General features: G+C 36.0%; 4 protein-coding genes across 4 annotated transcripts; 3 read left to right on the top strand and 1 right to left on the bottom strand.

The window, feature by feature from the left end:
- The first annotated feature begins 1,735 nt into the window (after positions 1-1,735).
- On the top strand, positions 1,736-6,693 carry LOC110643024 (light-inducible protein CPRF2). The gene is made up of 6 exons (XM_021795242.2): positions 1,736-2,201; positions 3,494-3,590; positions 4,230-4,437; positions 5,102-5,177; positions 5,269-5,394; positions 5,684-6,693. The coding sequence occupies exons 1-6, from the start codon at positions 1,788-1,790 to the stop codon at positions 6,077-6,079; spliced, it is 1,317 nt and encodes a 438-aa protein (XP_021650934.2). The 5' UTR covers positions 1,736-1,787; the 3' UTR covers positions 6,080-6,693.
- Positions 6,694-8,257: 1,564 nt separating this feature from the next.
- LOC110643031 (sec-independent protein translocase protein TATA, chloroplastic) lies at positions 8,258-12,032 on the top strand. Its single transcript, XM_021795252.2, has 2 exons — positions 8,258-8,871; positions 11,640-12,032. The coding sequence occupies exons 1-2, from the start codon at positions 8,410-8,412 to the stop codon at positions 11,772-11,774; spliced, it is 597 nt and encodes a 198-aa protein (XP_021650944.2). The 5' UTR covers positions 8,258-8,409; the 3' UTR covers positions 11,775-12,032.
- A 2,821-nt stretch (positions 12,033-14,853) lies between these two features.
- On the top strand, positions 14,854-20,784 carry LOC110643026 (transcription factor UNE12). The gene is made up of 7 exons (XM_021795245.2): positions 14,854-15,630; positions 16,216-16,332; positions 17,560-17,679; positions 18,284-18,349; positions 18,769-18,834; positions 19,794-19,871; positions 19,990-20,784. Exons 1-7 carry the CDS (start codon positions 15,313-15,315, stop codon positions 20,215-20,217), a joined length of 993 nt encoding a protein of 330 aa, XP_021650937.2. The 5' UTR covers positions 14,854-15,312; the 3' UTR covers positions 20,218-20,784.
- Positions 20,785-21,489: 705 nt separating this feature from the next.
- On the bottom strand, positions 21,490-25,998 carry LOC131179881 (mediator of RNA polymerase II transcription subunit 14-like). Its single transcript, XM_058146722.1, has 3 exons — positions 25,704-25,998; positions 22,928-24,009; positions 21,490-22,756 (listed from the first exon to the last, which is right to left on the bottom strand). The coding sequence occupies exons 1-3, from the start codon at positions 25,995-25,997 to the stop codon at positions 21,955-21,957; spliced, it is 2,178 nt and encodes a 725-aa protein (XP_058002705.1). The 5' UTR covers position 25,998; the 3' UTR covers positions 21,490-21,954.
- Between the last annotated feature and the right edge of the window lie 184 nt (positions 25,999-26,182).

Genomic DNA, 26,182 nt, shown 5'->3' with positions numbered 1-26,182 from the left:
AGAAATTTTTATAAAATTTGTGAAAAGACGAATTAACCAAAATGTTGACTTATGACATAAATTGAATTTAAAGGATTTTTAGTAATGATTTAACATCACTTTTCACTTTAAAATGAATTGAATTTGGTTTAAAATACCTTGTAGTATATTTAATGGATTATCGGTAGGTGAAGTTTGGTAATTCATTAGGTATACTACGGGATCATATTATGACTTACGGAGGAGTAAGGTGTGACAGTTGTGAAAGGTGATTTGCAAATTATTATTAAAGCTTTTCATGGAGGTGCAACTCCTTTCAGTATTCAGGGCTTGATATCATATATTCATGCTTTGACCTCTTCTAGTGATGACTTGCCATTCACTTTCGTTAAAAGGCATTGTAACGTCGCAGCTTATACTCTAGCTTCTCAGCTTATACTCTAGCTTCTCATACCCTTCATAGCTCACCCTTTTCTAGTAACCTTGTTGAGTAAGTACTTTTTGCTTTGGCTTGTATGCTGACTTAGTTGTTTCCTTTCTATTGTTTTATCTATTAAACAAAAAAAAGGGGGGAGAACTTAGAGAACTCAAAGAGAGAGAGAGGGGTAATGGATAGGTGAGAAGAAAGAAATGAGAGAGAGCATGAGTAAGTTTGTTTTGATTTAAGGGTGGAAAAGTAATTTAAAAATTTCCTTTTAAAATAGGATAAATTACTATAAGGCCCCTGGATTTTATCAAAATTCATTAGTTGGTCCCTAAAATTCTTATACCCAATTAAAATGTTCCATGTTTGCTCACTCTCTCCCCTAGCATTCCTTCCTTAGTCCATCATCTCATCTCATCTCATCCCTTCCCAAGTAATACACATCCAATACTTTAGCTTCACAACCACTTACCTGTTTTATTTAACTTGCCGCACATCCTTCTAATGGTTGTTCCAACCATCACCTTTGCCACTGACACCATCAATGATCTCCCTGATGAGTCTTCTTTGCTATTGTGCTTGAGTGTTGATGAATTTGAGTGTCGATGGGTCGGTGTGTCAATAACCATTCTTTGCTACTATGTCTAGATGTAGATGGGTTTGGTGTCAATGGGTGTTGTTGTGTTTATTATGTGAACAGGGAGGAAGCGATGTGTGTATCAACGAGTGAGGAAGGGATGGCAAAGGTTGGGGGAGAATGGCATAGCTGTGGTAGTGTGTAGTTGAGCAAGGGTAATTTAGATATTTCCTTTATCACTAAATTTTTTTGTCAAAAAATTTAACAAAATAACTAACTAGTTTTATTTTGCAAAATAAAGAAATTTTTTAATTAATTTTAAAAATTTTAAAGACCAACTAACAAATTTTAATAAAATTTAAAGATTTCGTAGTAATTTATTTTTAAATAATCTCAATATCAATTTTATAACCGATAAACTAATTATAATTTTGGAAAAAAAAACTAATTATAATTAATTATAAGATTTTTATATTCACTGAATTAAAACCAATGGAGTTTTATATTACAATAGAAGTCAAGACAATGTCTTAATTTCAAGTTTATCAATAAGACGATGAATTCCATGTACACAAGGGAAATAGTGAATATTTTCTTCCTCTTGATAAATATAAAATAAAAAATATTATTTAATTATTTTTCTTATCATGGTCCCCACCTCCACAAAAGTCATTTTATCCACTTCCACCTCAGACCCACGTCAGATAACGGAAAAAAACAAAAACCCAAGCCCGACGTCCACCAAATCCCACGCCCAGATTGGCGACTCACCACGCGATCTTCACTACGCAACCAAAGTATATATATATGGATAGGGTTTTCTCAGTCGGGGAAATCTCTGACCAGTTATGGTCACCGCCCCCGCCCTCTCCACCTTCTGCTCAACGTGACGATCCCTCCAAGATGAACCGGAGCGAATCTGAGTGGGCCTTCCAGCGCTTCCTCCAAGAGGCTTCTGTTATTGCTGTTTCTGCTTCTGCCTCTGACTCCTCGCCGCAATCTTCTTCAGCTCCTGCTGGTGACAAAAGCGACGTCCTTGAGATCAAGGACAATGACAAAACGACTGCTTCATCGTCATTTAGCAATGCGCGACGTACCCCGCCGTTTAATGTAGCTGCTGCTCCTGGTGCTCCTCCGAATATTCCGGTGGATTCCGAGGAGTACCAGATGTTCTTGAAATGTAAACTCAATTTGGCTTGCGCCGCCGTTGCCCTGTCCCGGGTATTTTTTTTCCCTAATAGTCAAACGACTGAGGAAAAGAAAAGTTTCGATTTTTATTGTTTTATTATTATTATAAGTGGGAAAATCAGTTTCAGCCAGTATTTTGGGTGAAGTTATATCAGTTATTGTTATTTTTATTTTTTACCCTTCCCCTCCTTGTTTTTGGGAGCTTTTTGGATTTTAATTGGTTGCTGAGATAATTGGAAGGAAGGTAACAGGCAATAATGCTATGTGCGGCTTTGTGTGTTGGTACAGTTTAATAGTTGTACTGGGTTCTGTAGACTAGAGAATTTTGTTGAACATGACTTCTTTACTTACTCATATTATTTAGCTCTTTAACAGCTGTTTTTAGTTCGTTTATTTTGCATGGCATTCTACCAACACCCCTCTCCTTCCCGATTATATATAGCTATAAGGTTTTGGTTGCGGCCATTTTGGTGTCTGTTAGGGAAACTAACTTTTGTCATTAGAGGAAATGCCTTGGAGGTGAGACAAGGACCAAAGCTAAAGTAGGTATGAGCTGTAGAAAGGAAATTCTGCTTCAAGCTTGACCAAAACTAAACCAGAGAACCCACTAAGTCTTAAAAGGCAGCTCCTTTGGTATCACTAGAATAGTAGGATTCCAAAGATTTGAAACATATGACAAAAATTAGTTAAGCTAGGTAGCCAAGCCTATTTGAAGCTTGAGCAGAGAGAATATGAGTCTATAACCTTTTTAACCGACTGACTAATGGTCAAATATAGCTTGAATTGTTGATTGAAAAGGATCATGAAAACAACTTTCTTTTGGAGCGAAAGAGCAATAGCTTGATGTCTATTTTAGAATCTGGAGCCCAAGATTCTGAATAGAATTACTATTTTTTTGAATTGATGATCTGAAAAATGAATGTTTAAAAGATCACACTGAACGCTGTTTTGTAAATAAGTGTGATCACATTTTCATGAAGCGAAAGTGATTAGTAGAACAAGTCTTACTATTAGCAAATAGGAATTATGAAACTTATAAGTGATAGCTGTAAGATGCTTGTTCACCTGTATATTCAATCTTATTCTTGTGATTGTGTAGCATAACTCCATACATATTGCATTTACTATGTGTCACTTCTTATCCCTTGCTACAAAGACTTGTTGCAATTGAAGCTTGGGACTGCTGTATATAGCTTTCTTTATCATTTATCTTACCTTCTATTTATTCTTCAAGAAAGAAAATTTTAAGACATCCTTGTGCTTTACAATTTTTTTTTTTTTAGTTATATTTTGGTTATTTCAATATGTTATATTCTTGTCAATAGGCATCTTTTCTGAAACCTCAAGATTCTCCTGCTAGAGCTGACAGTGGATCGCAGGCTTCAAATGCTTCACAATTAGGATCTCATGCTACTTCTAAAGGTTTGCATCACTTAATCTATTAGTCCAATGTCCATGTTTATGAATGTAATTGTGTACCTTTTTGGGATGTGAAGGCTTTTTCATTATAATAAAGAAGGATATACAAATATTAGATGTGCTGATTAGCAAAGAAACCTCAACAAGGATCCTTGTATAATTTTAAAAGTAGCTTATATAATTAGCAAGTCAGTGAGACTTGAGACATGTGGCTATTGGCTAGTTGCATAATCACCCTAATCATCAGATCACATGCCATATTAATGGTAAATGAACATGAAACGTAATATAAGCACCATAAAGTGTTTCTACATCTTTTCCCTTCAAATAACATTTTCCGGCAGTTAGTTTATAATATCCAAACGAATTTTGTACCCATGCTTGGAAGCATTAAATTTTACTTGGTCTTGCTCATCCTACAGGCTGAACTTAACAGGTGAAAAATATTGTTTGGCAGAAACTGTGTGGTAGTTGAGAAGGGTAAAATTTGATCAATGCGGAATGTAAGTCTTGCTGGATTTGCCTAGCAGAATGCCAATCATCACCAAAATATTTGCATCTGAATGACACAAGCAGCCCAGATTCTCTTATAATGCATTTTTTGTTCTTTTAGCATAATTATCCTTTTAACTGCTTATTCAGGGGCTGGATGTGACTTGTCCACGTCACAAGATATGGATGCTAATGGACCAGTTGGAATCTCCTCCATACATAGCACACAAAAGAAATCTGGAGCTACTGTGAAGCCAACAAGTGGATCATCAAGAGAGCAGTCAGAAGATGATGAAAATGAAGGTGAAACTGAAATAACTGAGAATATGGACCCTGCTAATGCAAAACGTGTAAGGAGGTAACAATTGTCTCTGATGCTCGAGTTCTAATATCACAGATTTGTTGCTTCTAGCCTGGATATGTTGAAACTCAAATTTTGATTTCTCTGTATAATGGGAAAGTTGTGTTCATTTCGTTTGATAAGTGTTGCACACTTCTTGCAAGACCATATTTTCTGGATCTCATCTTTAATGGTTAGCCATTATTCTTTTTTGTTACCACAAACCTGCAGAATAGAGCATGTATTTTGGCATAGTGGCCAGGGTGGTCAAGAGAATGTCCAGTCAAATTTGTGCAATATAAATTTATTTCTTTACTATATATGACAGCTCATAAAACTGATTTTACAGTGTGTTCTCAGGGTAAATCTCATGCATGTGGAATTAGATTGTAAGCCAAATGAAACATGCCTAAAATAAATAATGCTAAACGGATAGTTTGATCAAAATCATTTCCTTTCTGTGTCTCTGAGAAGGTTTTAGGTCTTCCAAGTACTTTTATCTTCAAAGGTTAATATCATGCACGCAGTTAGAAAGTAGCAGTTAGTATCATATTTAATACACATGACACCCAAACATGCACTCATTAAAATTTTTTTTTCTATTATTTGATTACATTGATCAATTTTAATCTTCAGATACTTCGTAATTTCCATTCACTATGAATCTTTTGCTGTCTTTCAGAATGCTTTCAAATAGAGAGTCAGCTAGACGATCGAGAAGAAGAAAACAGGCCCATTTGACTGATCTTGAGACACAGGTGTGGTTCTTTTTAGTGGCTACTTACTTTCACTTATAAACATCTCATTTCTATCGAACTACTAAATGCCTTCATTCTTTATACTTTATAGGTTGCTCAATTGAGAGTTGAAAATTCTTCTCTATTAAAGCGTCTTTCTGACATAGGCCACAAGTACAATGGGGCAGCTGTTGATAACAGAGTTTTAAAAGCTGATGTTGAAACATTGAGAGCAAAGGTAAGTGATTTTAAAATGTTGTCAATAAACTTGAGAACCATGCTGGATGGTTTACTCTCAAAACTCGCACCAAAATTCCTAGTGCTTGCTGAATGCTCACACACCCTTTTGAGCTGGAAGATTAAGACTCAATGTTCTTATGGCCTCACTGCTTTTTCTTCCTCCCCCATGCGCACATGCTTTCGTGCATGCATATATGATGTATATCTTAAGGGTGGAGATCTTTACATACAGGAGACAGAAAACTTACATTTTTCTGTGCCATGTCATTTGATGATTGCATTTCCAGGTGAAGATGGCCGAGGAGACTGTCAAAAGGTTTACTGGGTTGAATCCTATGTTCCATGCCATGCCTGAGATATCTGCAATAAGCATGCCATCATTTGATGGAAGCCCTTCTGACGCATCAACAGATGCTGCTGTTCCTGTCCAAGATGACCCAAAGCATCACTTTTATCAGCCTCCAAATAACCCTATATCTACTCATGACCCAGGAGTCAACAGTGCTTTGGCAGACATTTCTTCAGTTGAAAACTTGCTGCCTCATTCTGGAGCAACAGGACTAACAGGGAACAAGATGGGACGAACAACTTCCTTGCCGCGAGTGGATAGCTTGGAGCATTTGCAGAAACGGATCCGCAGGAGTGTAACTCCTGGGCCTCAGTCCAATGGGGAGCAGCAGTAACAAACAGAATGGCCTTCAGTGTGAAGGTGGTTTTACTGAAGAATATTGTCAAGAAGCATTCTGTTACAGTATGATTTTCAGTTCAACTGTGTGCAAAAGGTTACATTCTTTATGACAACTACATGCCAGCAACTTGCTGTATGGAACAGTTCATCAACATAATCATCAATTTTTCCAAGGCTGATGCGTTTCTCAGCTTGTTTAGAGTTTGCAGGGCAAGATATTTTTAGGTGTCAAGGGATCATTGTAGTGTCCTGACTCCTGAGAACCTAATGATTTTTCAGGGCTGTTTCTCTGCAAGCATCGCCTGACTCCAAAAGGTTGTGTAACGTGTTCATTTCAGGTTACTCTGAGAATATGTTTGTTCTGTCCTCTTGTTCATCTGGCAGACAATCTATTTACAATACCTGAATGATATGAAGTTTAATGTCAAGGGCACAGGCACAAAAGTGATTAAGCTTGCAATTGTACATCAGGTCATCAGCATAGAAGAATTGCTGATCATTGATAAGCAGTATCTTTTATTTCTGATGAATTTTACCTGGATATTTACCAGCAATCATTAAATTTGGATTGTACATATAAGAGGTCAACTAATAGATGCTTCGTTTTCAGCCTTGTATTCTTAAAACCAATGCATTAGTTCACTCGTTTCGCACAGAATTTATGAGGGAATAAAAACTGGGATCTCTTCTCTCATCTATTACATATTTATACCTTTAAAATTACTGTTCCTGACAACATTGTCTTTATGCTCATCCTATGTCTATCTCCAACTTCATCCGTTTCTGCATCCACGAGTTATCCAGTTATTTTCATCTGTTGCAGTCACCTTCCAGTCTTCGCATCTTGCATTAGTAGCTTGAACTAAACTACCACCAGGCTTTGTTTCTGTCCTCTTAATCATCATTTCCTTCCTCACCAACTCCACCACTTCCCACCTTTCTTCTGAAGCAAAAACATTTGACAATACTGCATGGTCTTCACCAGTATAATCTGATCCATAAAATTCTTTCCTGCTCCGACTGGAGGAGTATCTTTGCCACTTTCTTACCCAACGCAAAATCTTGCTGAATTTTACATGCACTCAATAGACTACTCCTCAAGATAGGTTCAGGATCAACTGGCATTCCTGCTATAAGCTCATGTGCTTCTTTCTTTTAATTGCCTGCTTTTTCAAGAAGATCAACACTGCAGCCATAATGCTGTATTCGCGATTCATGACCAAATTTGCTCTCCATATTGTGATACAAATGAAGCCCCTCCTCAACATGGCACGAATGGCAACACCTTCAAGTACCCCGATTGAGAACTCGCTGAAAGAACACAAACCATGGTGGTAGTATCATTTGGTTGCCCTCCACAAAGATCAGCCACCATGTGTCTAAAGAACAATAGAGCATTACTGGCACATTCTTTGGTATTTTCATTCTGGAACTGTACCCTGCAATTACTGCATTTTCATCAACACCTTTCTCGCTGAACTAATCTCTTTTATAGTGTTATTTGCGTAGAAATGTACAAATGTAGTTGCCAGCAAAATATTTGACGTGAACGCATATTTAAGGGTCTGTTCATGTGCTTGTTAGCCCATTTATCATTACAAACCAATAATAATAACAATAAAAAAAACCCTATCTATAAAGTGAATCTACAAAATCAAAATTAAAAACTGAGACCTGCTTAGTACCGGGTGTCGTGTTGAATCCATAAGTGGTGGGACAAGATAAAAGTTTCTCTATTTGACCAACTCATGTCTTGAATAAAAAGGTTATTTCAATTTATTTTATTAATATTAATTTGAATTATTTATTTTATATTGTAAAACATATAATTTTTATTTATTGTGTAGTATATTAAAATTTTTTATTAATATAAATGAATTATTATTATTATTATAAAGTTTTATGTTTAATATTTTTAAATAAAATATTATTATTTAAAATCTAAAATTTTAAATTTCAATTATTTTTAAAAAAATTACATGTTCAAATCTAACTATCTTTAATTAATAATTATTTATAAAATATATTAAATTAGTAGTTATAATAATACAATGTTATTATTTTTTTTAAATTATTAATTTTAAAATATATAATTAATATTTTTTTTTTTTCTTTCATCCATACAATAATAACCGAGTGGAGTTTAAAAAGCTTTGGCTGTTTTAAACGTAGAACTCAATTAGTTTCAAAAACAAAAAAACATAGAACTCATTTATCTTATTATTTTTAAAAATTTTTTGGTAATCAATTATTATTTTTTAAAATTTGATTCCCCAGAGTTTTTGTGTAATTGAATCAGAAATGATGATAAGAAGCTGATATCCCATGAGGCTTAAGGCACATCATATGGGCAAAAAATCCAGAACTCTCCACACCCACCACATCCGCGCGCATCTATCTTCCTCGCTGCACGAAACAAACCAGGATCTCCATAGCCTATTACCCCAAAAAAATCAGTTACAGAACAGAACCATGGAGATTTCATCTGTTACTCTCTCCTTCTCAAGACCCCCAATTGCTCTCCCCTTCTCTTCTTCTCATTCCACCTTCTTCAACACCACCACTCTTTCAAATACAACTAAAAAGTCTAGCAATAATTCTCTGGTTCTAGCTAAAACCAGAAACAGAAGTTTGAGAACCAGAAAGGGTCTCACTTGCAATGCTTTGTTTGGTCTCGGAGTGCCAGAGTTGGTTGTGATTGCTGGAGTGGCTGCTCTGGTTTTTGGGCCCAAGAAACTGCCTGAAGTGGGGAAGAGTATTGGGAAGACTGTCAAGAGCTTCCAACAGGTTGGTATATTCATCTTTGTCCATTTTGGCTCCCAAAGTTTTGAACTTTATATTGTTTGTTATGCTCTCGGGGTTTCTGTGTAGAGGAAAAAACTTGGAATTACTTTGACGTTTATGAATTTTATTAAATGTTTATTTCTTTGAGGTTTTTCCAGAGAAATTAGCGACCAAGGCCGGTTGAGTTGGATAATATTGAGCTTAATTTTAGTTTGATTTTTTTTTTTTTTTGTGGTGGCTGGGCGGCGCCGGGGGGGGGGGGGGGGGGGTGGGGGGCGCGGGGTGTGTGAGTGGGGTTCGAGGGCGGTGGTCAGGGGGAGAATCAGCTGGGGAAAAGGAGAAAATTGCATCAATCATGTTTCTGCAACGCGATTTTGATATGAACAGAACTGTGGCTCAACAACCCAAATAGTTGCACTAAGATTCAGTTTCTGGTTTGTGGAAGTGACAGACTTTAGTCTGATCTATCTTTTTTTATCCTGAATAACCACATGTACTACATACCACAAGGACATACCTCCACAGTAAGACAAACTGAAACCCAGCTATTAAAAATTTGATCAATCAACAAGCATTAAAATTCTTTTTAGTTTTCCCCAAATCAACGCCATGCTAATTGATTAATGGGTGATCTTTGGACTACTACAACTACAATGGATAAGAACTTTTGGTTTGCGTGGTATTCCTAGAGCAGAAATTATATGCCTGCCAATATCCTCCTTTCTCTTCTAGCTCCTCGCCTTCTCTCCCTTCAGATATTTAGTAATTTCATTGAGATGCTTCCTTGTTGTTGAAGGTATTCCCTCTTTGCTTTAGATTTCAATCTAAAGTAACACAAAGTTAGGTAGTATTGAAGCAACAGTGACTAACTACATACAATATTTTAAGTTAACCAAGTTGGTCACGAACTGTGTTCAAGCCTTAATAAGTCCTTGTTGATTTCCAAACCCAAACCTTGGTCTTTCTTTAAGCTAATAGGGAACATGGAAAGTGAATCAATACACTTACTTTCTACTTTCGGTATTTATATACAAAATGATTTTGTTTGATTACCCACTTGCCTGTTTCCTTTTGTGTGTGTGCAAGTGGGTAAAGCTCTAGCTTGGTGTAGCATATGAACTCAAATTCTTGTGCCTCTCTGACTGTAGAAACTTGATATGTCAATACCATTGATTTCTAAATTCATACTTGCTGATAATTCATAAATCACCCTAACTACTTCCCGAGTACCAATCTGTAAAGAGAGAGGTTAGGACTAATTTCTTTTTTTTTTTTTTTTTTTTTTTGAGGAAGAGGTTAGAACTTTCAACTGCCAATTAGAGACTGACATCGATGAAAAAAATAAAGAAACTTGTTTGGTGACTCCTACCTTTCAGATAAAACATGTTTGGAATAAGCAAATTTCTGCATGCAGTGATCTATTTTAGTGAAACTGTTCTAAATGGACGAAATGAAATTTTTGGCTTCAAATTACTGAATTGGAGCACTAAATTTTTCATGGAGGAGCAATGGGCTCATGAATGATGATTGTAATAGTTGCCATTTGCAAGTAGGTTCCTACTACTTTGTTTCTGGACACAAAGAAATTATGTTAAGATTAGCGATAACTTCCTAAGTTTGATAAAAAAGGGTTTGTCATGGATCTATTTGCCTGAAAGCACTGGAAGCACTTCATGACTTTGTGTGTTAATGTTTTACACTCGTTTAAGGCCATTCAGACCTAAAATAAATGTTTTCTTTTTTTTGGTTAACACTGTCATGGAGATGGAGGGCAAATTAACCTGTGTGCACTCTGGTGTGTAAGCTCTCTACTTTTACATGGTATCATATCGCAATGACTCTGGCTTTTATTGCCTTTTTCAAAGTTAGTAGATGACTTCTATAATGGAGGAATTGGACACTAGTTGATTTGTGGTGTTTCTACTTTTTATCTTCAAGAAATTTTTTTATTTATTTGTGCATTTTGTTGGGGTCACTTATACTTACAAGGATTTGAGCTTCCTATGTACTACGAGATTTGGGTGCTTTTATAGTTTGTTGTAGTCGTTTTCAAATGTCAAAGCTAATCTTTTTTAATGCATTGAATTATATTGATCATAAAAATAATAAAATTTTGATAGCTCAGTTTTTTTTTTTCGTTGGGACAGCATGGTCATGTGCTTGTGGGATATATAGAATACCATAAATACTGAAGCAATAAATAGTGAAGGCACAAATAGCATAAAATATTGCATCGAGTTGTAGATGGATACTCTGGAAAGAAGTCATTTGGTGAAATCACACAATTTAGTTACTAAAGCTAGTGTCAAGGAAAATTGCATTTCTCATTGTAGTTAAAACGCTCAAGAAAGAGCTTAGGGGGCTCATCTCAAATCCTTTTGCAACCAGAAATATGATTGATTTATCTTTATTATTATTTTTCAAGGGATGGGGATCTTATGATACTGACTCGCAACCACTTAACAACTAATGAAACGGTAATCTATTGATTAATATTGGAATGTTATTGTAAATTTCTTATAGCTTACATCATATACTGGCTAGTTTGGGAAGAGTTATTTTTGCTCACTGCTGCCCTCTAAAGATTCTTTAGTGTATTGGTGTTATCTTTCTTAAGTCTATTTCTGAACCTATATGCTGCTGGACGAGGCTCTTCATATCAAATAATGCCCGTTAATGATTTGAAAGTTGTTTCTGACAATTTCTGGGCTACATTCTATTCATGTAGACTATTGGAATATAAATATATATAATCACGGTAAATTTTGCAGGCTGCAAAAGAGTTTGAGTCTGAGCTTAAGAAGGAGCCCGATTCACTATCGGAGAGCCCAGAAGAAAAACCTACAGCAGTCGGTGAAGAGAAGAAACAAGATGTTGAAGTCTCAAGCTCAAAGGAGAGTGTATGAGACTGTAGAAATATGCAGTTGATGCAATTTTCTTTTGTTATGTAATTCCCATGCGTTTAGATCATATTTTTCACGCAGCATAGATCAGTGAGAAATCGGAATTTGAACTGGTAAGATGGTCATATGCTACAATTGAACAAGTAGGCAGGAGTCTGATAAACTTTAGTAGGGAAGTTAGCAATTTTCCATCTCGTTTCAAACATGTTATCTATTAAGAATTCTGCAAATATATTGAACTGCTTGTTGCTTTGCAAGTCATCAAGTGTTTCACATATGTCATTCACTGTCCATTACTAATCTAAGCTTGAGGAAGAATTTGCCTGGCCTTGACTTGATCTTCTCTAAAGGCATATTATTCACTTGTCAGATGAGTTTTCCTTCCCCTAATCTCTATCTCTCCATCAAAAGAAAAAAAAATTGAATTCCTCTAAACCCATGGAGGCTGATGTTTAACTAGCCAATTATTTTAATGAATTTTCCAACTAAGGCCAAAATGAACAACTATTCTTTATGATGGAACACTTTAAACGCTAGCAGTCCAATTATAAGCCTGCAAGAAATGTGAACATGTAAAATATAGCCAACTTGATCTTAAATTATGACAGCTTAATATATCATGCTTTGTTAAATAATCGAACCACCTTGGCAAACCACTGAACGGACTTTCCAGAGGAACAAGGTATCAGTGATAATTAACCCTAAGACATAGAAACACCATATTTTTAAAAATAAAATAAAATAAAATTCAAAAGAATTGCTAAAGGCTGAAGGGCAAAAGTTGGTGAGAGAAACTTTTATCTGCTATATAGTATAAAAATGGACAAATGAGTATATCAATTTTGTCACCTATCAATCCCACTAAGTTTTGGTAGATTAAAATAAGGTTTTTAACAAGAACCTTTCGTTCCTTTTAACTCAAATTGGTCATGCCAACTAGGGGTATTCAGATCAATTCGATTTTGGTTTTTAGCAAGAATTGGAACCGAATCAAATATAGTCAAAACTTTGATTTAATTTTGATTTGGGTTTTTAATGTTTTGTTTGATTTTAATTTGAATTTGATTATTAAAAAAATTTTATACTAATTTTTTATCACCATTTAAATTTTAAAGTTAATCATGATTTTAGATATATTAAATTTATATATATATATATTATTTATTATATTAACTTAAATTATATTATATTAATTAAAAATATTAGTTAAGTTGGTAAGATTTAATTTTAAATTCATAACGGTTGAGTTCACCTTCTAACATTTACTTACAAATAATCATATATTTATCTATTCAAAATTTATTAAATTAAATTAAATTAAAATAAAATAATAATAATAATATAAATTCACTTTTTATTTTTTAATTTTAAAGTGTTAATTTCATTTTTGATTTAATTTAATTGTGAAATTGAATGGAAGACATCGAAAACCGAGCAAAGCACTAATCATTACTAACATCACGTTTAGGAGGACAATTGCAATATACATTTTGCAATGAATGAGAGAGCAAATGATGTCATTTGCTTGTGATCATATTTACAACCCAATTTGATATCCACAACCAAAAGAGCAATATGAATCTCATTTAGAACTTTAATCATAAGCAAAATCAAGAGTATGAGTTGAGGCAAATTCCTTTTGCCTTTTTCAACCCTTAATCAATCATTATCTTATCATTTTGTAATTTCAAATGATTTAAATGAAATTATGCTTCTTTCTTATGAAAAAGTTTAATTTGTTTTCATCACTTAATTCAACGGATCATCCTTCCAACTCAATCTCACTCATATATATAATTAAAATCTTCTAATTCAGGGATAAGTTGAAAAAAATAAACAAATTTTCATGTAATAATTAGTCTTTATTGATTTTAGATGATTGATCTTTCGAAAACTTGTTACCTTTGTAGTCAACAAAAGAGATTAAATCACTAAATGTAAATGGAAGAACAAATCGTACTATTAACTCCATTGATAGAAAAGTATTACTCGTATATAAGTCTCTAATTAAAAGAAATCATTGATTTATGATGTATTTTGAATTTTCAAAGAATTTATTAAATTTTTGAAAAAAATAAATAAAATGCCGTTAAAGGAGAGAAAAATAAAATCTCAATAATTGAGAGAAATAAAACCTCAATATTGGTGGGAAAATTTTAAATTAAATCTGTTTCACTAAGGAAAAACGCATTAATAGCTAAAAAAATATTAAAAGAGAAAAGAAAGGGGGGAGAGGAGAGATAATCTCACCCGTATTAATTAACAACTTAACAACGAAAGAAGAATTTTACTTTATAAAAATTATAATAAGGTGATATAACAGATATATTTTGTATATTAAATTTATTTTAGGAATAAAACTCTAACTAATAAGGTTATGATAAATTCTCTTTACAATTTTTTTTACATGTAAAAAAAAAAAAATTTTACAAGTATGATAAGTATTATTTTTATATTAGGATTTGTGATTAGATAACTTTCATTATCTCTTATTTAATCAAATATTTAAAAAGGAATTTATCACTGAATTCAGAATATATTTTAAAATGTGAAAAATAATCATTCTCACTCATAACAAAGATAATATTTAATCATTCGCTAACGCAGGAGAACAATTTGAGAATTGAAAACTTTAAACTTAGAACAAATGATTTCATTAGTCCTAATTTAACTCAATTCATAAAAAGAGATTATCACTAAATTTGAGATAAATTCTACAATATTAAAAGCAAATATAATCAACATCCTCATTCATAGGAAATATAATGTGTAGCTGTACACTAATGCGAAGGTCAAATTCAAGTTGAAAACCTCAAATACCAAATGCCTACAAGAAGCAACCACGTTCTTACAATTTACATAATTAGTGAAACTCATTGTCATAGCTTAGAGCTAATCTTGCAAATACTCTTTCTGGATGGGATAGTGTAAAGGCCATAAATTTTATTGGCTGTAGACAATACCGCAAAGGACAGAAAATGGAAAGTCACAACCTTTGTAAGCGCGTAGGGAGCTAGGCAGTCTCCAGTATTCCACAATTCACAGTGCAGATATAAAAAAAAAGAAAGGAAACTTTCCCATTCCCTCCCTCATCAGGTTTCGCTTTAAGGAAAGCCATATCACACAAAGCTGGGAGCACTCAAAGGAGCACAAGCCACAAGTCAGACCCAAGGGTGAAACCCATAAAACAAACAAAAAAAAGAGTTGCAGCATTGTCAGAGCCTCTCTCTCTCCCTTTCTCTCTCAACAACTCCAAAATAAGAGTAGCCAGCTGCCCAGCCTTACCCCTAGACCATATTGGAATCCGCAATTCGCTTTCGGGGTTATTGGGTTCCGGATCTATCACCCAATTCGCCAACACTCGCTTTTTCTTGAGTTTCCCGAACGTCTTCATGTTCCCTTCCGTTGTCTCTACAGGGAAGGGACCCTCTCTGCATATCCTTTTTATTCTCTGCTAAACACTAAAAATAATCGCTCTTGCTATTTTTACCGTTTTAACACACTACAACAAGTGTTTGTCTGCATTACTTTGCAATTTTGCATGGCGGGGAATCCCCCACCTGAGGGATTAGGAGATGATTTCTTTGAGCAGATCTTGGCAGTGCAGCCAGGCTACGGTGGTGGTGGTGAAACCGGTGGAGCGGAGGTGGTGGGGTCCACCATGCCCATGATGGGTTTGCAGTTGGGGACTCCTGGTGGTGGTGGGTTGAGGACTAATAATATGGGAATGATGCCTTTAGGGTTGAACTTAGAACATCATGGATTCTTGAGGCAACAAGAAAATGGTGGTGGTGCTTTAGAAAACATCAATCATGCCAATAATAATTCTTCCTCATCTTGTACAGCTTCTGGAATCAATGTAAGTCTCTCTTTCTTTCTCTTGTTCTTTTCTTTTGAATAAAAGCTGCTGTTTCTGTTGTCTATTTTCTACTGTCTGCTTTCTCCCTTTGTCTACAGTTTCATGTTGGGTTTTAAGTGGATTCATGTGTTTGTTTGTATGCTTGCCCTTAGGTGGTGTTAAGAAAAGCATTTGGGTTGTCATGTTTGGTTTTGTTTGTGGTGGGATTGGCATGTGGGATGTCTGTTTTGGATTTCTTTAGAAGCTGGAACATGTTAAGATATGAATTTGTCTGCCATTTTAGGGAACGTTTTTAATTTTCCTGCTGCTGTTAGCATTGGAAAATACTGCTTTTGTTTTAGCAATCATTTCTTTGGCTAGGACATTGCTACTCTCCGATCTTTCCTTCAACTCAATATCATTTCCTTGTGATTTTTTTGTTTAGCTTACCAACTCATAATTCAGAATCAGAAATTTTTACCTAACAGATTAAAACTTTGAAAGGAAAGATAGGAGATTGTTGAGTGTTTGCTGATGGATGATACTGAAAGTGTTAGGGGAGGGGTAATTTGGTCAAAATATTGATTTTTATTTGGTTTTTTGCAGGAAAGAGATTCTGTGCACATGGCAAGTTTGTTCCCAACGTTTGGACAGTTGCAAACCCAGTCAATCCGCCCTACACCACCACCACCTCCGCCACCTGGTCTATCACCGCACCACCAGGTAAAAATTGGTTTTCTGGGCTAAAATGCCTTTATTGACGTCCACCGATAGATATTGTCTCCCATAATCTAATGTTTCAAGGCTATTCTTGGTATTCCACAATGTATTCAGCTAGGATCTCAAACAGGATCACTTTCTTCATGTTCTTTCTTTCCATTTTTAAGACTCAGACAACCTTTTCCCCTTTGGGAATTTGTTGATGCTAATCAAGTTTGGATAATATTGGCTTTAAGGATTGTCGTTCACTCCACGCGCCTTGAGATAGCGTGGGAAAACGACTTTAGATGGAGTACTGACATGCAGAATAGTTCTGCACGTGCGACTATTTCCAAACATGCGGGTCGTCTCTTTCAGTATTAATAGAATCACAGTGGTAGTCTTTTATCCTTGTCAATTTGGTAGAAAAAAGGGAATAGCTACGCGCTACTATAATTGCGGTATCCAGTGGGAATCACGCGCATCCACCCTTCTCAAGTCCATAGTCAAGAAAATGTTTGACTTATACCACGATCAATTTGCAGGATTCTGGCATGCAACCAAATTAAAAATTTTAATCTGGAGACTACCAATAATTTAATCTAGTAGGTTTCCAGGCTTTGCCTACGTGGGTTAGCTATTATACCCATTGTTATTGGATAGAACCACACCCCAAAATGTATTGAAGTGGGAGACAGCAAGGCCATGCAAGTCCCATAGTAAAATTCCATACTTTATTTCAATTCCACCTAGGATACTAACACAATTTGAACCTTTTTTATTTGTATGTTCCTTGCATTTCCTTTATGATTCATGGGTACTGTAATTTAGAAAGATACAAGCATTTTAGATGACCCATAGGATATCCTCCTGTACTGAGTGTGGAAGTTTACTGATGAAGACAGCTGAAAAAAATGTATTAAATTGACTCGTGATACAGAATATGTGAGTGGATGATTTGGAATAGAGCTAAGTACCTTGGTTTTGGAAGGCTGAATTTCATCAGTTAATGTGCTTTTGCTTGTCTGCATGATAATAACTTATCTCCTAACAGATCATAACATAATAATTGGGAGGCTGTACGTATTTAAATGGTCCAAAAAAGGTAGTTCTGTGTTTTCAAAATGCCAGTTTCTCTAATCTGTGTTAGTGAGTGTGATGGATATCATATTACTTTATTAGATAATTTCATCTTTTTTTCTTTCCTGCTGCATTGCATGTGATTAATCTTTTGTTGAATTTTTGTTGCAGCCATTTCATGGTCAGCCAACACCAGGAGCAGTTTCTGCTGTATCACAGCCACCTGCCATTCGCCCAAGGGTGCGAGCAAGGCGAGGACAAGCAACAGATCCTCACAGCATTGCTGAGCGGGTAAACTTTAGTTCTATATCTTATAGAATCCCTAAATGTAGATTGTTTCTTGTGGCAAAAGCTCTTCCAAATGGTTCAATAGATTCTCTTACTGAGGAATCCACAAGTAACCATGTAGCATGTAACATCCTGAAGGTTTTGCCATTATGCAGCATTTCATTTTAAAGAAAGAAAAAAATTTGAACATTGTACTCTTGTAGAATCTCTTGTAGCATGGCTTCAGTGTCACCAAATCGTGTGGTATTTCTTCTCAATGATAGTAGTTTCTGGAAGTCAATGAATATGCGTAATTTTCAAGTTTTGAAGCTTTTTTAGTTTCTCACGAAAGGGAATTAAAGTGTATGTGTGCTCAGTGCACATCTGATAAGATGGAACTATTATTTTCTTAGTTTCCACTTGCTATAGGATTCAATATTGAAAGTTGAAACTCTTCTTGAAGATTGATTGCCTTATTCTTGAAATCCATGAGTATTTATATTGTTCTAAGAAAATTTGATTGTTGCAGTAGCAGAATGAGTACAACTCTTTCAAAATTTTTGTAGCTGTTTCTGGGTTGCTGTAGTTTATACCAGCTTTTGTTTTTTTTTTTTCCTTCTGGGTCTAGTTACGTAGGGAGAGGATTGCAGAGAGAATGAAGGCTTTGCAGGAGTTAGTTCCTACTGCCAACAAGGTTTGTATATCCTTGGTGCATTTACTTTTACATTCAACTGTAGTTGCTTGCTGTTTTCTTTCCTATGAGTTGATTGTCAAATTGCAATGGTCAACTGAGTTTTATAAGGCTACCATGAATGCTATGATTTAAGGAAATTGTGATGACCTGACTAGAAGACATAGTTGGCCTACTTTAGGCCACTTCTTTATACATATTTACATATTGGTTGTAACTGTTTCCTGCTTTTACTTTTAATTTCCACTAGAACCTCAATATTTTTTGCCCTTGCTCCCTTAGCGCGCATTCATTCCTTTTGAAATATATGCAACCTAAAGTTGTCAGTTTCCTTTTGAGGCCAGCAAATCAATTTTACCTGTCCACACATTTACTTAAATTGAAATTGTGAATATGCTAATATATTCCATATCCTTATGCAGACAGATAGAGCAGCCATGCTTGATGAAATCGTGGATTATGTGAAGTTTCTAAGGCTCCAAGTGAAGGTATTAAAATTCAAAGTCCCAACAGATTCATGATCTATAGGAGATTGATTGCATTCCTGTATAATGTGTTAGTGTATATGTGATTTAGCCTCATTTAGTGCCTTAAATTTAAATAAAGTTTAGGAATGAGCACTTAAGTTTGGGTGGTTTTATGACATGATACGAGTCTCTTGAACCTAAAGGTTTAGAATTTGAATATTGAGCACCTCCTTATATTAATTAAAATCTGAAGGAAAATCCAAAAATAAATCATATATACATTAACAATGTGAAATCATATTTTTGCTTTCTAGGACTAAGAAAAAAGAAAAAGGCATCTTTCTGCTGCTTATTATTAGAGCATTTATAGAATTTGTTGTCCATCCAAAAGATAAAACTGATTCCAACAACTTGTTCATTACACGTCTGCAAAAGTCTTGGGAGTCTGTTTGTCATTTCTGTTAGAGTTATTGAGAAAAACATTTTCTTAAGTATGTTAGTTTAGAAAGTATTATAAATTGATTAACAATTAAATTTGACATGTTTTAGCCCATAAAAGTAACAAAAATACAAAAAAAGTTTTTCCAAATTGCTTTTTCTAATAGCATCTAAATTTTTTTTGATCTTGGAACATGGTACATACAGCATCTTCGTAGTTCCTCATATCATGGTTGGGTCCTGTTGTATTGAATACCCCTGACATAATTGAAGGCCTTTAAATATTTCTTTATATGTATTAGTTACGATGTCTTGCCTGAAAATGACTCCCTTGTGAGCATCTCAGTACCTCAGTTATGTCATTATTGAATTGGGAGTATTGAACATATTTCTTCTCACATTTGAAATGAAATAATTTTATTTTTCGTGATCTCATGTCATTTTAGTCTCATTGTTATTAAAGTACCACTCAATATAAAAGCTTAGGCTTATAGGTAGGACTCTAAAATAGGTTCTAATAATGGTTACCATTAGTGAAACAGGTTTTGAGCATGAGTAGACTGGGTGCAGCAGGTGCAGTGGCTCAGCTTGTAGCTGATGTTCCATTATCATCAGTCGAGGTAATAAGTTGGAAAAATTGTAATTTATGCATCATCTGTGCTTAAAGTGTATATGTCCACATGGTACTTTAGTGCAAATTTTTTGTACTGTTCACTAAATTCTTAATTTAATGTCAAGGGAGAGAGCAATGAAGGAGCAAATCAGCCGGCTTGGGAGAAGTGGTCAAATGATGGCACTGAGCAACAAGTAGCTAAGTTAATGGAAGAAGACATAGGTGCTGCTATGCAATTCGTTCAGTCCAAGGCACTTTGCATCATGCCCATATCACTTGCTTCGGCAATCTTCCAAACTCACCCACCAGATGCACCTTCAATTGTCAAGCCTGAATCAAACACCCCATCATAATCCTAATCAAGAATTAAATACCTTCATGTGCTTGTTAATCACTCCAGCAGGCATCTGGGTCCCAAGTCTAGTTGTAGTCCCATAGTTATAGCAACACTCGGTTGAAGTTTCTAACTTACTACTAGAAAAGCGAAAACAATAAAAAAAAAAAATAAATAAAAATCAATTCACTCGGTGCAACTGTTCATTCTCTTTTCTCAAGTTTTGTCAAAGGAGGAGTCATTTTCATGTCGAGGAAGAAAAAATCACGGGCACTTGATGCTATGTGTTATGGTCAAGGCAAGCCAAAGTATTCAAAAGCTCCATTGATGTCCTCCTGTTTTCAATATCTGTGGTGGGGTTAGTGGAGAATGGCCAAAACTATTAGTACTGAGAATTCTCTGTATCTATTTCTCTTTTGGATGGTAGGAATGTAGGGCCCTTCAAAAGGGATTGATGGGTAATGGGTGCATGATGTATTGGAGAAATTTGAATGCAAGTTGAAATAGATAATTGTAGGTTGTCTTATAAAGCTATATTCGAAGCTTCATGCTTTGTCAAAAATAATTATGATGGTTTGATTGTTTATAGGGTCTCTTTGTTTTTTCTGAAAAGGTGAATGAAGCCCTTGTGCTTTTTTATATTATTTTTTTTTTCAGGCGAAGGGGTGGTGGGTAAATGACTTGTGAAGCTTTGATAGATGTATAGCAGTTGCTGATGCCTATGTTCTGTCCTCAGCAGCCCATTTGGCCACCGGTGATCTTGTGGGCTAATGGCATCCTCACAGTGCCTTGCGCACTAGTAGCTTGTGATTGTTACCTGTTACATCCATATAATTACGAAGACCTTGGATTTGGAAGGCTGGCCAAGTTTGGTTCCAAGATCAACTTTGGAAAGGGTGTCCTTAATACAATTTGTAGAGAAGTTATTGTTGAGTTGCCTGATACTTAGGAGCTGATCTTCTCGACTCTCGAGGAATCTATGCCCATGAGGGCACCATCCCACTCGTGTTGTTTCAATATCACCAAGTCAATGACCAGGATCTAGCAGTCCATTTCGGTTCTATGCACTATCATATACATGTAGGTGGCCAATAATTAAGAAAGAATACCCTCGTCTCCTCCTCAATTTCAAAATATCCTTTTTTTTTTTTTTTTCCTTCCTTTTGGTCTTCTGAAACGAGAAAACACAGCAGAATCGCAATGGCCCCGGTAAAACATTTCAATTTCAGCGAGCTTAAATAAATAATCTTGCGATTAGTTAAAACTGAGGAACATAAAAATAGTAAAACTATTTTCACAGAAACGTGGGAGTTGTATGGAAGTTGATTTCAAGACTAGAAAATAGTGACCAGAGGAAAGGTCAACCAGATAACAATCTTGGGCATCTTGATTTTTTCTTTCTTTTTACAATGTTTGTCCACTCAGCGAGATTTATATACAGAGGAAAAACCAAAGCTACAATAACCCTTTTATCTTCAAAATTATTGTACATCCTACTCATTAGAGAATTAGATTAGCTACTACAAAATAGAAGAAAAGCCCTGGATACATTTTCAACCCCTGCACAAACTGCCTCTGAGAAATTTCATTCTGATTTCCCGTCCCATCCCCAGGACTGTTTAAGTTTCTTCAGCAACAAAATTGTCAATCCTAGAAATGGCCATGCCATAGAAAAATCTACACCAAAACCCAAAGAGAATAAAATATACCTTCCAAGTATTTTGAAGATCTATGCTACCAGCAGAAAAGAATTTGGTCACGTTGCCCCTGAAGTTGCAGTAACTCCACTTCCATCTCTCAACCCCTGGAGGCATAAATTTAGTGTTCTTTGCACACTATCTGCAACCATTCTCAACCTTCCTTGTGTAACATCAGCGGAACATCCATTTATTTCCACAGTTCGAATCACCCCCGGTTTACATTTTTCCCAATCATCAACACGCAACCAGCAAGCTTGGCCTCCATGGCTTCCTTCCATGCCAAGGAATGTTACGTTAGTGTTTTCACCAAATGAATATCTCAACCTCACTGAGACACAATAGGGCAACCAAGCAGCACCACCAGCAGCATTAACTTGAGGTATATGAGCAGGATCAAGAACAACAGTAAGTGCAAAATCAACAGAACTATGGGGCCGATCATAATGAATATTGCTAAAAGCTGCAGATGAATTCTCAGAGTTGTCATTCTCATTTAACCCAGCATGATTTTCAAGGCATAATTCAATACGAGGCTTCTGTCCAGGAGCTGTTTCTCCACCTTGCACCTGAGTTGATCCTTTCTTCCATGCAATCAATTTTAGAAATTCTCTTAATACTGATATTGGCAAGGTGAGAAGAGTGATGAATGATGCAACACGAGATGCATCATAGGGTTCTGATGCTACACGGCGACTGAAATAATCACACATCTCTCCTATTTCAGATTGAGTTAGTTCTTCTTGAGAAGTCACAGAGTTCTGTTGCTGTTGTTGCTGCTGCTGATGATGAAAGCGCTTAACACTGAGAACCTGAAGAAGAAGTTGAACTCTGTGTACACTGACAGCAAATACATAGCCTCTGCAAACAGAATAAGAGGTTGCAAGCATGTTAACGTCTTAAATATTTAGCGATGCATGTGAGCACAGGAGTGACTAATGAACAAGCAATAACTCCATAATAATTGAATATCTGTTTTACTAATTGAGGTAGGGAGGGAAATTTTGAACAAAAGTAATTTTACTATCCTACCCAACAAAGAAGCGCAAGGCTGGCTGTTCCTGATCCAAATTCAAGAGTGCACCTTCATTGTCCTTCATGATTGATCCTAGGATCTCTTTCAGAAGATCTGGTAACTGGGCAAATAGCCAAAGCACTCCAAGGTACTTAAGAATACCCCTTAGCACCTTCTTAAGAGCTACAAGAGGAACCCAGCCACCTCCATACCCTCCATCATCGCCAAGACCAATGATGGCTGTATTTAGTTCTCCTCTCACATGAGCAGGAACACCAGCACCTGGGGATCTACGTATAGGCAATCCTGAGCTCACAACAGCCAAATTTGAAGATCCTGGAACAGCATTTCCAATACGATTTAGAGCAGCAACTTGGGTAGCTGCCCTAGAAAGTGCCGCAGAACTAGGCAAGTTAACTCTATTTCCATTAGCACCTGATAATTGAGAAACTGAACCAGGATTTGAGGGGTTAGAATTAACTGGTCCAACTGTCTGTTGACTACCAGCAAAGCCCGGATCTAATCCATTCAATTCTTGGGCAACATGCTCCATTATGAAAGGGCGAAATTGTGGACGAGGCAGTGAACCTCCAAATTTTGGGCCTTCCTTAGGTGGTGTTGCTGGTTGTAACCAAACCTGATCTCCGGCAAAGCATCTCATGTCAACTGCAAAATGCTTGCGATAAATAATTTGGATCCAGTATGGACCACGTAGCACAACAGAAACATCAATTGGCAACAATGAGCTAGGAACAATGCCAGGACCCCCTCGACCAGTAGCAGCTAACATTGCAGTACCATGGAGGCTAATATTCCCAAGAGGGACAGTACCAGTAGATGTAACAGTATTCCCTATGGGGCCAGAATTTTGCTGATTAACATTGTTAGCAGAAATGCTAGGCAAAACTCCCTGGGATTGCACATACCCTGCCTGTTTCGGCATAGAAGCAATAGCTGAAGCTACCACAGGGACCCCAGGAGCAGGACCAGCTCGTGCAGGACGAGTAGCAGCTGCCAGAGCATGTAAAGGTCCTGCGGTGAGGCGAATGCAATCCAAAAGGGATGCAACTTCAGCACCATTTATAAAGTCTTCCAAAAACTGCAAACGATACCAAAACCCAGATGTATAGGTTCAGATCTCTTTAACAGTAAAAGCAATATCAAACCACCAAAGAAAGAAGGGAACTAGATCAACAAAAGACGTGACCTGAAAAACACTCATGCCTTATTGAAATATCATCAAGTATATCCAAATCTAAATGGAAAAGGAAAATGGTATCCAATTTTAAATTAGGCCCTTAAGAAAAGAAAACAAATGAGGTTATCATAAAATTCCAAAATTATTTCTGCTCTTCCAGATTGACGGAACAAACTGACAATAAGGCATTCACCACAAAGTCAACTGAATTTGCATTGCATATCAAGAGCATAAAATCACCTGTAAAAAGAATGTTGAACTGGACAAATACCCTCAAGGACAGCTTAAGTTTTAGCAGTGCCAAATCACAATCTAGCATAAGTATAATAATTGCAAAGAAATGAATAGGGAAAAAGGAAACACAGAAAAAGACAGTGTCATGTATTCAGTACTAGACAACTACGGTGGATGTATAAAAACTTCATATCTTGATACACCACCCAACAGCCAAAAAACATTTTAGGTAGAACCACGAACATAACATGATAAAAATAGTGAGAATCAACTAATTCTCAATTCAAACACGTGGGACTCAGTTTTCCCCCTTGCTTATTTGAATCGAATGGACTAAACCCCAAATTGTGAGAATGATTTGCAAATCAAGCAAGCAGATCTGAATTGATCAATTGTTTCCAATCCCTTCGGGTTGTAACTACTTAAACTCAGACTTAACCCTGTTCTTCTGCATATTCTCGGGAGCTTTGAAAATTGCCTAAAATAGCCTCCCTCAAGACTATAAAATGAAAATTAAAGTAAAAATAAGACTTTCCACTTAGCTATAAGCATCACATAGAGTCATAGACTCATGCATGTGTTTGAGTTTAAACAGTGTTGCACATGAAATTGTGATCCAAAGGGGCAAGCTTCAACTCAATATGGGAAAAATCTCCTCTTCCATTACCTCTCTGTTGAGCAACAGCTAGCAACTTCTTTTTCTGTTCCATTTGTACTGCACTGCTAACTCCGCCTAAGTAGTTTGTGCTTGGACAATCCCCAGCCCGGATAAAGGAGGAGGGTTGCGGTAGGTGACAACTAGCGTAAAAATTTCGTTACACCTCATGATATGGATTCAAATGATATAAACGTTGGGCCGTTCTCTACATTTCTGAGGGAGAAAGAGAATCCATATAGCCGACTCCAAATTCTTAGGATAAAGACTTAGTTGAGTTGAGTTGAATTGAGTTGTAATGCATTGCTGCTGCTACCCATTTGTTTACTGTTAGTTTATTGTTTGTTTACAGCATCTTATGGCATACATTATGTTATGATTTATCATAGTCTTTTACTATGAGATTATGTAGGGGGACGTGTAACATTATTATATTACCATTGCAGAATAAGTGATAATATATTTATTCAATACTTCATGTTTTGGTGTGTTACACTTCTTTCACATAGATATATGCCTTTCTAATTGGCTCTAGGAATTTGGACCAAATATTTTTTATTGATTTTGATTCGATCTGAATTTGCAAAATTAGGATTTTGATTCATGATTTGAATCTCTATTTGCCCACTATGGCAATGAATAATACAAAATAGGAAAAAAAGACATATAGAAGAAAAAAAGACCAGTATAGATAACAATAACTAACCTTAGTTTGCGACCATAGTTGGTCAGGAGAAACATGTATTGTGCATCCCTCTTTACCTGATTGCCACTCAACGACAAAGCGAGCAAGCACACCAGAGCCAAAAGTGAACCACAAACTCATTAGTCCAACTGCTTCTATTTTAAATGCCCTCCTCACCTGCTCTGATAACTTATCAGCTGCCTCAACACCACTTTTACCTCCAAATGGCACTTTAATATCAGAGTTTGCACTATTTTCATCTGATTTCTCATCCAATTTTACTCCAAGGAGCTTACGCATTCCAATGGCAAACATTCTAGCATTAGAAAGCCTTTGAATATCTGCCACTAGCTTCTTTATGCTATCAGCCTCAACAGACTGATATCTCAGAACAACACCTTCTGGATCATAACGGATATGGGAGTCCACATCAGATGTATTGGCAATACTAACCCCAGAGCCCCAAGGTGTGCTACTGCTGCCCTTCTGAAGCTCCCATA

The sequence above is a fragment of the Hevea brasiliensis genome, chromosome 5, assembly GCF_030052815.1.
Source record: "Hevea brasiliensis isolate MT/VB/25A 57/8 chromosome 5, ASM3005281v1, whole genome shotgun sequence".
Classification (NCBI taxonomy): Eukaryota; Viridiplantae; Streptophyta; class Magnoliopsida; order Malpighiales; family Euphorbiaceae; genus Hevea; species Hevea brasiliensis.
This window is presented reverse-complemented; position numbering and strand designations above follow the sequence as displayed.

Coding starts and splice junctions, on each gene's coding strand:
- LOC110643024 (XM_021795242.2), top strand. CDS start 1,788: ATGGATAGGGTTTTCTCAGTCGGGGAAATCTCTGACCAGTTATGGTCA. Junction 2,202..3,493: donor CCGCCGTTGCCCTGTCCCGG/GTATTTTTTTTC, acceptor TCTTGTCAATAG/GCATCTTTTCTGAAACCTCA. Junction 4,438..5,101: donor AATGCAAAACGTGTAAGGAG/GTAACAATTGTC, acceptor GCTGTCTTTCAG/AATGCTTTCAAATAGAGAGT.
- LOC110643031 (XM_021795252.2), top strand. CDS start 8,410: ATGAGGCTTAAGGCACATCATATGGGCAAAAAATCCAGAACTCTCCAC. Junction 8,872..11,639: donor CTGTCAAGAGCTTCCAACAG/GTTGGTATATTC, acceptor TAAATTTTGCAG/GCTGCAAAAGAGTTTGAGTC.
- LOC110643026 (XM_021795245.2), top strand. CDS start 15,313: ATGGCGGGGAATCCCCCACCTGAGGGATTAGGAGATGATTTCTTTGAG. Junction 15,631..16,215: donor GTACAGCTTCTGGAATCAAT/GTAAGTCTCTCT, acceptor GGTTTTTTGCAG/GAAAGAGATTCTGTGCACAT. Junction 18,350..18,768: donor TAGTTCCTACTGCCAACAAG/GTTTGTATATCC, acceptor ATCCTTATGCAG/ACAGATAGAGCAGCCATGCT.
- LOC131179881 (XM_058146722.1), bottom strand. CDS start 25,997: ATGTTTGCCATTGGAATGCGTAAGCTCCTTGGAGTAAAATTGGATGAG. Junction 24,010..25,703: donor AACTATGGTCGCAAACTAAG/GTTAGTTATTGT, acceptor TATCGTTTGCAG/TTTTTGGAAGACTTTATAAA. Junction 22,757..22,927: donor GCCTTGCGCTTCTTTGTTGG/GTAGGATAGTAA, acceptor TTCTGTTTGCAG/AGGCTATGTATTTGCTGTCA.